Genomic DNA, 11,044 nt, shown 5'->3' with positions numbered 1-11,044 from the left:
CGGGGGGTCCGTGCCGCGCCCCGTGGCGTGGTGCTGCGGGTGCGTGGCTGTGCAAACCCGAATGGAGGCCCCCGCCTTCTCTTTTTCCTTTTACAAGTAGCTTTGTGCCGCTTCCTGCTATGTTTTGGAATACAACGGCGATGTGTTGGAGGGGATGACTCGGGGACTGGCCTTCGCAACCTATTCCCGATGGAAATCCGGCGATTGGTGTGCCCCAGGGCCTGCATCAAACTCGGTCTCCGTATTTCTGTTAAAGCCTGTGCGATGTAATTGCAGGTCTCGGCATTGTCTCGCCAACGCCTGTGTGTCTAGGCGAGGCCTCGGGAAGGTAACTGCAATGCCCCTAAAACTGGCCGAGAACACCTCTGCTGCCAGCCAGGGGAATGAACTTGGTGCCGCCTCCTGGTCGCAGTCCTGGACTTGGCTATCCGAAAAAAACCGAACAACCCATCCCCATGATTTTTTTGTAAATTTGCCTACTGGTTTCATCTCTTGCCAGATAAAATAATAAATTTCAAGACAACCGTTAACTTTAGCAATTTTTGTACATGCTTGGAAAAAGAGGAATGTAAGAAATTCCTGCCTGCAACGGCGGTTATAGCAACAACAAATCCGAGATTGGTATTCTGCAAGTCCAAGGTCGTATTTGAAGCGTGAAAAGCCTCCATGAGTTCATTTTGGGACCTGTAAAACCCATCTGTTGGACTGGATGTATCCAACTGAACACAAGCGGTGGCAGTGACGCTCTTAGATTGATTTATGCTGTTTGGGGTTTTTTGTCTCTTCTTATTGGTGAAAATGTTGCTCCTTGGCCCTCCTGCATCTTGAAGCCTTGCCGGGGTGGTGTTAATTGCGTTAATTCCTGCTCTGCTCGGGCTCGCAGCCCCATCTGGTGGCACCGGGGCTCCTGCCGGTCTCTGCAGCAGAGCTGCCAGCGCCCACTCTCAAATCAAAGGCAAAAAATACCCTGAGCGGGCGGTGGGTACTTGCAGACCTCTGATGTCTTAGTGAAGCTCTGGGGCAAAATTGCTCAGCCCCTTTCTGGAAGTTCTCACAAAGCTGTGCTAGCTGCTAATGTAAAGACTAAAGCGATCCGAATTTTTCTTTTCTGGGCAGAAGAGTTCTTCCTATTAAAGCGTTGTGTTTATACTATAAGTTTGAGACCCAGCTGTTAGAATGTATCGGTTAAGTCATCACTCGTGCCCTTAGTCTCTGCTTTTAGGAAAAATATCGGACCTCTTCCAAACGCCCTCTAGAACTTTCCTCTGGCTCCAACCTCACCTCCAACCTCATAGTTCAGGTGCTGATTCAGATTTTTAAGCAAAGAGTGTAATCTGTTATGTCTGTCCTCCTGGTGGCTTCAGTCGGACTCCTCCTGCTTAAAATAAGACACATTTAAACATATGTGCTTTGAGAATCTAGTGCTTATACCAGTAATTTGTAATGTCTCATAATTGTGTCTAATGTCAATTTTTTTTCCTGTCGATGTTAGTTAAAAAGCCCTTTTTTGCTTGCTATCTTTAAATCTATTCCTGCTTTTTTAGAAATAGCAACATACAAGTTATGTAGACTACAATTTTCTATTTTGCTTCTGTCTTTCAAATTACAGATATTAACCTGATATCCCTTTTAGCCTTGTAATTGTACATTTAGCATAGAACGTAAATAATCTCTTATTTATACGGCAGAAGGAATGTTTGAAAATTCATTCAATTGTTACAGCATCTGGGTAATTCAAGTGAACAAGGGATGGGTACAGGTATGCTGGTGACCATGTTCATTCCCATGAAAGAGCCTGTCAGCTCTTTGCTGGTTTTGTACAAAAGCATTTAGCTGAACTTCATTGACCAAACAGAAATAGTGTTTCTTGGCTGTTATGCTGGTCTGTGAAATTACAAAGACTAAGAAGCTGTACAGTGAATTTTCCACCTCTTTACCTTTCTACAATACATAAACACAGTTTCATTGTCTGGTTTTTTTATTGTTCTACAAAAAAGGCTCAGCCTCACTCGTGTCACATTTGTATTTCTTTTTCCTCAATAGTCTTCGCAGTCTCACTGGTTGACGACAGAGGAGAGGAACCAAGTTTTACTTGATCTCAAAGCTTCAGGCTGGTCGGAGTTAGGCGAAAGAGATGCCATCTACAAAGAGTTCAATTTCAAAAATTTTAATCAGGTAATTATTGTTATATACCGCTTTTAATACAAAGGAAGTATAAGTGCTTTAATTTTCATACGATCCTGATGGGAAAATATTTTATATTCAGAAATTTGGGAGTATCCTTGTGGGGCCAAACCCTCTCGGGTTTGCCTCAACGGATTGCTGTCTGATTCTGATCTCATTAGGTGGAGTAAATGAATTCCGTTTTGTAGTTGTGAAGTAGATTTGTTCTAACATTACAATTTCTTGATTATAACATTAGGGTCAAGGTCAGGGTCAGTGCTATGGGATTAGACAAATAATACTTGATCCTAATTTTTTTTTTTTTCATTACTAGCACTCGTAAATGAATGCTGGAAATATGTAACTGATGGACAGTGGGGTTCATTTTTGTCAGGAAAAAATGGAGAAAAATGGGTGAATAAAAGAACAGAAACTTATGGCAAATAAGATGGGGAAAATATGATACAGCTCACCTAAGCAGGAAGACAGAGTTCTAGTATATTCTTGACTAAATCATAGTAGCAGACATCACAGTGTCTTCGGCATAGCAGAGTGCTGGTTAGACCTTGCTGGGTTCTTATTTGGAGTCAGGATCCTGAGCCACGTCTCAAACCCCTAAAAACGTATCTTGCACACCAGTTACAAACTTGCTTCGGAAATACTGAATTTATCTTGAGATTTGCAGTCGGCTACGCTCCCCTAAAAATTGCCTACTGAGGAATCATGACATTGCTTTAAAAAAAGCCCTGTTCCAAGAGCATTTCCCTTCTGTTTTATTTCTGAAGGAGAAGTGAGCGCTTTCTTGGGTGGAAGAGGAAACCCCAGGGTTTTGTTGGGACGATGGCTCTCGCTGAGCTGGTGCCTTTCCCTGCTACGGGAGGGACGCAGAGAGCTCCAGGCTTTGTTGGTGTGCATAGGGACTGGTATCAGTGCTGAGAGATGCTTATTTACGTGGCTGTGCCTAAACCCAGAGCAAGATTTTTTTATTTTTTTTTTTTAGGAAATCACAGTAAGCTAGATAAACAACAGTTTGCAATGCTCGCTCTTTTTTTGCCGTTTCAAGCAGTAGTTGTCACGATAAGGAAAGCCTGGGCAGTAGGGAGAAGGTGGGTGAGGTGCTCCCTGGGCCCTCTGAGCTGGGCAAAAGGAAAAGAGAAAACCACTGCAGGGTGGTGCTGGTCCAGGGAGCACGTCTGGAGCCCCAAGTATATTTTTTCCTGGATTGCACTTCAGACCTGAATGTTAATACAGAACAAACAGAACCGTATCCGTTAATTCAGAGGGTGACGAAGGAGGGAAGTCCGTGAGAAGGAGCTCGCTTGAAACCTTGGTGAGATGAGCAGGCAGCTCCTTGGAGAGCTGGAACAACCGGGAGAGAACAGCACCAATGAATTGGACACCAGTGAGATAGAAGTAACCCTTGCAATAGTTGAGATTTTCAGCCTTTGTGCTTTGAATATTCGTGAAATGACTTCTCTGCTGGGACTTGCTCAAAGTCTTTGTTGGTTCAGCACAACTAGAAATTACTTTTTTCCCAAAGTTAATAAAAAGAGTGGTTTTGCACACTGTAAATAAATAAGTCAGCGTGATCAGATGGACTTAGGCTGTCTGACAACAGACAGGTCCAGAGACAAATCGGTGTGCCCCATCAGCAGATAATCTAGAAAACCCATTGCTTTGGCAAAAAATTACAAAGTTGCCTTTTTTTTGACTGTGTGGATTTAATTTACAACATAGGTAGATATCTGTATGTCTTCCTAATTTGAAGATTGATGAAGCACGTACCATTATAGGAAGTTGAGTATATTTAAATATGCTCATTAGTAAATTATGAAGTATACATTTATACTTCTAGTAAATGTCATCTCAGAAAGCGTACTCAAATTGCCACTTGAATTGTTCGGGAGATATTTACAGTCTCTTCCATTCTTGGTTGCCCTTCATGGATATCATGGAAGGCAGAAACGAGAGCAAAGGCTGGGAATGGGCTTCAAGACTGGACTTTCTGCGCCCAGCCGGCAGCACACGCTGGGCGGGTGGGTCCTCTGTGCAGCTCTGCTTGGATCGAGGTTATATGTGAGTCTCTGAAGGCAGAATTTCACCTGATGATTTTTATGAACTAGCTGCAGTGTCCTCATTTGCAGTTGTGGAGGGCAGAAGCCGTTCCTGTTATTGTAGTCCAGGAAAGGGCTCAACTTGCAGATCCTGAGGGTATTAAATCCCGAACTGGTATTAGAGAGCAAGTATTTGCCTTTTGATAAGTTGAAGCTGAAAGTAAATTAAAATTACGCACGTATTCTTATTGATGGTTATGTTGATAACTACTATTAGTAAATATTGTATTTATTACACCTCGGGGAACAAAGGACCAAAGCAGAGGTATAGCTGTGTGTATTTTGGGAGAATTTAGACTCGCAATGAAAAAAAATGAACTTGTAGGTAACACTTCTTTCATTTCATGTGTAATAAATACTCTGTTTACAGCATTTAAAGTGTGAGTATTTAGTAAAAGTCAAAGGACTGAGAAGTATCATTTCCTCGGTGATCTTCCTGCTGCCCTTTTACAGATGACGTAAAATCAGGTGTGTAAAAAAAAAAAAAAGTAGTTGAGCTGACATGAAAGGTATTTCAGATTTATGTTTTGCAGATGATATTGGTATGATTAATGTATTCATTGCTTTTTTTTATTGCTTCTCGCAGATAATGTTCATGATGCATGGAAAATTCTGTGGCTTTAAAATCTATGCCAGGTTTACAAAGTCTGTGTATGTCAACAGATGTTAAGAATATAAACACAACTTTTATTATAAAGTCGTGCAAATGTGTAGACATGAGCTTGGTTTATGTATATTATTTTCAGCATGAGAATGAAATGAAACTTCTGTGAAACAAGAGTTTAGATTCCTGAAGCTTTCAGGCTGAGATTAGCTCGGTTAAAAGCGATCAGCAATGGGCTGCCTTTGTAAGGCTGACAAGCTAATGACACTGCTGGCTTAGGGCATTAGTATGTAACCCAGAACTTGAAAGTGCTGGTGCTGTTTGTTACTCTGAAGATATGTTTTCAGGAAAATGGGCTTTGGAGCTACAGTTCTCTGAAACAAGCTAGGAAACCAGCCTGGGATCACAGCTGGAAGCCCTGTGTTGGTTAGGTTGCTGTGGGTGCCCACCGCGCACCGATCCTGGCGTCCTGGACTGGGCAGCGTTGGTGCTGGCTGGTGGGTGCTGCTCTGTGTTCCCATTGCCTTTAGCGTGAGACAGGCTTTTGGTGGGTGGGTGCTCTGAATCTTGTATAAAATAGACCAATAGTGGGGGAAAAAATGTGAATGCAACTTAACTGTAGAGGAGAGCACCTTGTCTAGAAGCTGTGGTGGTCCCACCAATGCATCCATTCCTCCTCAGCCTTGCAGTTGCAAGTCATTATTACTGCTGCTGAACAGGCAGGCAGCGATGAGTTAAAATCGGAGTCTTTTACCTCCAGGACCCTCACTCAGCTCAAGTGTCCCCTGGGTGAGTGGCTTGTCCTGGGGAGCGTGCGCTCGGCAGAAACCTCTGGCTGGGTCTTGGAGCGCGGCTGGGCTTGGACCACTCTATGGTGAGTGTCGAGCCCTGCCGCGCGTCTGGGTGCCGGCAAGCCTCCATAAACCTCACAGCCACATGAAGGAGCTTATTCAGGGCATCTTTCCCTGTCTGCAGGGAAGAGAAAAGCAGCTAGCAAGGCTTTCGGGCCACCGTGTGGCATCAAGGCGGCACGCTCTTGTCCGTTCATGTCTTTGTGCTGCTGAAACAGAACATTTCTCTTCCAGCTGTGGAGCAAGCCCTCTGTTTCCAGTCTGCCCAAGCAAAATTTGGAATTGGGGTAGAAACCTAAACACATCCAGACCATGCTGGTAACTTCTCCCAGTTATCGTTCTGCAAACTCGGAAAAGAAGCTGCAGAAACGTTGGGACTAATGTTAAAAGTTTGTCATCAAGGGAGGGAAGGGTTGCTGAGGACCTCGATGTCCTGGCCTGTATCTCAGGAATTTCCTGGGATTTTCTCAGCATTTCAGGTCAGTACACCTCAGGAGGGGTGATCCTGCAAAGGGGACAGACCTGGCTTAAAAATCTGAATTTCTTCCAGGTTTGTCTCAAGCCCGGTCCCGGGCTGGGCAGGCGGTGGGTGGCTCAGAGGGCTCCGGCTGCAGGGTGCTGAGCGCTCCATTTGGGTCCCTTACCCAGCTGCTCATTTTCACCAAATTTGCGGGAACATCTTAACTCTGAGACTTCCATGTCTCTTGTCAAAGTTGGTTGGATTTGACCAGAGGGTTTAAGGGGCAACTGCCTGTGTGATTGCATTTCCTTCGGTAATCACGCAAAGGCAGAAAATGCAGTTAGGAAATTACAAAGGTGGGCATGTTTGCTGATGGTCAGGTTCAGCATTTACAGCTGCTTTCTTTTATAGGGTAAGTTTTTAATTAAGGTTGTTTTTAAAAAAAAAAAAAAAAAAAAGTAGGAAGTCTCCGTAAGAGCTCTAACGTCATTTTATAAAATGACAGGAAATCAAATGCTCTAAGAGTTTTAAAAGCTATTGTAAATACGTTTTGTGTTTTGGGGCTGCAGGACGCAGACGAAAGATGAGCCTGAGTGGAGGGGACAGTAAGGAAACGCTTAGGAGGACGGTGTGCAGTGAGACTGGAAGCACATGTGTTTCATTGCAGTTGTGGAGTCTTGGGTTTTGAGAACTTATTTAAAGATGTGCAAAAAATCGAGAACCATTAAATAAATTATTATTCTCACATTGCATTTCCTTTCCAAATTTGCTAGCTCTCTTGCTTGAAATGCAGGAGAAACAAAAATCAGAGCATGTTACAGTAGATGCCTTTTTTCCCCCCTCATTGAAATGCCAATTATTTTCCTTTAGCTGCGGGAGGCATGCTCAGATTTGCCCCTTTAAATTGATCATCCTTGTTGTAATATCACAATTACACATCTGAACTAATTTGGTAGGATATGCAATGAATACTCTTTATTTGTTTTGATGGTGGTGCTTGATGCCAGTCCCTGTAACGTAATCTGTGTCGATACTTCCTTTTTCTACTCCTGGCATGTTGCTTTGTCTTCTGCGTTGATCAAAGGTTGGAAAATTTGTTTTTATATATGTAGGTAGTGTATTTCATTGCCCCTTTATGTACTTAATCTTTTGCCTGTTTGGCTGAATTACGTCCACGCCTTTTACGTATTGAAAACATAATATCCTTTAACCTACAATCTGCAGAGTTAAAATGAATTTTATGTTAGATACTCGGTTGTGGACCACATCTCCAGCTTTTTATATGCCACAGCGGTCTTGTGTTGGGTTTTTTTTTTTTTTCTTCTCCATTGTCTGATAGTGAGGTCATTTTCAGTCCTCTGAGAAGTTTTATTCCCAGCCAGATGCGGGCCATATATTAAAAGTAGCACCTGTGGCTAATATCACAGCAGCTTACCATAAATTTACATGGTAACTAGGATTATATCTGTCAAGACTGTTAAAAAATGTCTAGATTTAATTTGATTTCCAGTATTGAAGGAGCTCTCCAACATTTTGCTTCATAACTATATTTTAAAAGTTAAAATCACTCCATTGTTAAGTTTTATAGCACTCCCAGTGCCCATTAAGTTGATTTGTTAAATGGGGGTCAGAATAAAGCAAGTTGGCTACAGGAGGATCGGAAACCAACCCATTTGTGACAAATTTAGTCCTCGCGTGTGAATCTTCTCAGAGCTCGGGGACTGATTGGATTCAGGTGCAGCTTATGTCAGTTGTGTTTAACCTCAAAGCCTGAGCAACCTCAGCCCCTGACTGTCACTTGTGCTAATCAAAAGACAAACCTGTTTTCATTCGTTTGGGCGGGGAATTGCTCTTTTTAATGTAGTATTGGTCTGCGTGCTCCCCGTGCTCCTTCTGCTAGTCTTGCATTAGATTGCCTGTCGAATGAAAATAAATGATTTTTCTTTTTTATTCACCTAGGTAGGTGCTGGTTTTCATATAGTCTTTCCTAAACTGCTTCGTTTTCCATTACGCTTTGAGTCCTCTCCCATATGCTGTGATTTGTGCACCTGCAAAGTTATGAACGTATTTCTTTTAGTAGTTATGTTGTTCACTAAGTTCCCGGCATTTATGAATACAATAACCGATTTACAATAAATCAGAATTATTTATGAGTGGATTTACAGAGTTGAGAAAATCTTTCTATCTTGAAAATAATGAATTTCTGGCCTATCTGCCTGTTGATGTTTTCCTTTATTAGAAACTGATAGTGAAATTTTTGGACTGGCAGAGGTTAATCTGCAGGCTGAAACGGAGTGAATGAACCAGCTGAAGTGTCTCGGAGCGGAGCATAGTAAAAATATGATTCCTCGATGATTCCTCCCTTGAGTTTATTCTTGTGATTGACTGAGTAAAGAACACTCTCATCTCTGAGTCGGCGGGTTGGAGGGTCGAGGTGCAGCTGCGGGACCGGGGCATGGTCCAGCTGCCTGCACCGCTGCCTGGCACTGCCCGCGGGAGGCAGGGAGCTGCGCGTCCGGGTGAAATGAAGGGAGAAGTTCTGGGGAGATGGAAGCTTACGAGTCTCCTTCCCTGGTCTCAGAGGAGGAGATGACACTGGTGCCCTGGTCAGCGTGTCCGGTTTCTGGTGGTGCTTCCAGTTACCTGGCAGCCAGCGGTGGGAAATCCTGCAGAGCTGGGAAGTCCGTAATGGTGGAAATATGTAATTGGCTTGTGTCTAGGCAGAAAATTAAATCCTTGGTGCTGGGAGTCGGGAAATACAGGCTATTTTCTTCTCAAGGTCAGTGTGGGTGGCGGGGTACAGAACCATGTGCAAAGTCAGACAGCGCTCCAGAATATTTCCAGGTCAGAGTTTTGCACTTGGCAACATTTTTCTGTTTTAGAATTGCCTTCGTGCATCAGCAGCCTCTTACGTCTTTTAAAGTCCTCCACAATTTAGCCTTGTACGTCTGGGGACCGTCATTTTGTCCTTCAGTCCCTTCGTTACAACTTAATGCATATGACGCCCTCGTGTCCCATCTGCTTGTGGCAAGTTACGGTACCGGTATCATCGTGGCGGTACCACCAGTGTCGCGCTGCCAGAAATATTTAAAACGTCACAACATTAATCATATTTAGATACAATTAATCTTGATTAAATTGAAGACTCGGAGAGGACGTGTGTCCTCCATCTCTAGCGGAGGTGAAATGCAAGATGTCCCATGCCAGGTGTCGTAGAAGTTGCATCAGTTTAATTTTTCTTGTGACTTAACTGTAATTAGGGATGCTTATTTTCTTGATGAGCTAAGTCATACTTCTCCTTAGAATAAACCATTATTTTATTGCTTGTAATTATTGGGGGTGGTTGCCTTTCTAACTGCTGAGTTTGCCCCACTGAGTAGACTTGTTGTATCTCCATTTAAGCAGGCCAGTGCTTAAATCTGCCCAGCTGACCTTTAGGCTGCTCTCCAGTTGGCTCAAATACAAATGCTTTCCTTAAAAGATGGATTTATTATCACTCAAGTAAAAATTATTACACCATTTGCCTTACGCTTGTTGCACGCATAGATCTGAAAGGGCAAAAGAAATTATTTGTCAAAATGCCTTTTGGATTTCACAAGCTATCTTGTACATTTGGAGTAGAGGAAATGTTTCTCTTTTTTTTTTTTTTCAGCTGCACAAATTGATTGTTCACTCTGTTTGAATTAAATAGAACAAACGTTGTATCAGCCATGTGGGCAGGGCTGCCGTACATTCCTACCAAAAGAGAGCAAATGTGAGCAGGTCAGCTTGATTTTAACTACAGTTTGGGCTCTTCCCGTGTTAAAACTCCTTTGGAAAATTAATGGGAAATTCAATGGTTTTGAATTCAGTTGGACATCTTTGTTTGGGAAAATGCAAGTAAGGCTGATGCTGCCTTTTCTGAAGAAGAATCTTTTTTTTTACCTTTTCAGTTAAGGAAACCTCGCATCTTACAACTCTTTATGCATTAAGATTTATTTTTATGGGGGTGCTGGAAAGATGCTGATTAAATGCAAAGAGCATATCACCCTGTCTTGCTTGTTTAACCTTTTGTATCTCCTTGCTTTGGGAGTAACGTCTGACTACGTTTTCAAACCATAAATTACCTCTTACACCAGCAGCTCTCACTTTCTCATACTTCCACGAAGGAGAGACATACTTTGGGATATCCTTCTCTGCAGTTGTAATTTAAAATGGACTCTGGCTGGCGGAATAAACTAAAATAAAACTACAACACCCCTATTTAAAAATTAACCATTACTCACCGAAAGCACATCAAACCCACTTAGCGGACATCCGTTAATCCCGCGGTGAGCCGTTTCAGGCTTTAATGCACACTGTTTTACACGTTAAGGGTTTTGAAGTCGCGGGCCAGCGCTGACCTTTCGCATCTGCTCCTCTCGCAGTAGGAATCTCCGCTCGCCGCTCCCCGTCAGGGCGGATTAACGTGACGAAGTGCAGCGCTTCTGCTGGCTGCAATTTCGGGTTTTGATCAGAATTATTTCTTTCACAAACAATCACGTTTGGCTAAAACGTTACATCTGCTCTGAAAAGCCACTGGCAGGGCCGCAGTTTATCGGGGTGAGGTGAGTGTAATTTTTTCGTTCCCCTCTTATAAAGCTGCAAACCCGCTTCATGTAGGTTTTTTTCGGGGAGAGCTTCCCTTCTTCCTCCTCCCCTTGCCCTTTTCTTCCTTTAATTTTGTTGGGCTGAGATGAAAAGTTGCTTTGGACAAACATAAAGCTGGCTGTGATGTCTTAGAGGGGTTTGATGAGGAACACGCTGATGAGTGGGGAGCCCCGTGCTGAGTCGGCACCGCACCGCTGGGCTTATTTATTGCTAAGGGTGCTTT

The 11,044-nt window shown here is 43.1% G+C and overlaps 1 protein-coding gene across 1 annotated transcript in view; it reads left to right on the top strand.

Moving 5' to 3' along the window:
- Positions 1–276: 276 nt before the first annotated feature.
- The window catches only part of LOC104619591 (pterin-4-alpha-carbinolamine dehydratase 2), a gene marked incomplete at its 5' end in the record, with an annotated part of 22,176 nt that continues 11,408 nt past the window's right edge, over positions 277–11,044 (top strand). Inside the window, 2 exons of the mRNA XM_010285515.1 lie at positions 277–328; positions 2,044–2,175. Of these exons, the coding sequence (XP_010283817.1) occupies positions 277–328; positions 2,044–2,175 (184 nt within the window). The remainder of the gene's footprint in view (positions 329–2,043; positions 2,176–11,044) is intronic.

Source organism: Phaethon lepturus, unplaced genomic scaffold (genome assembly GCF_000687285.1).
Source record: "Phaethon lepturus isolate BGI_N335 unplaced genomic scaffold, ASM68728v1 scaffold22994, whole genome shotgun sequence".
Classification (NCBI taxonomy): Eukaryota; Metazoa; Chordata; class Aves; order Phaethontiformes; family Phaethontidae; genus Phaethon; species Phaethon lepturus.
Note: the sequence above shows the minus strand (reverse complement) of the source record. Positions and strands in the feature narration are given on the sequence as shown.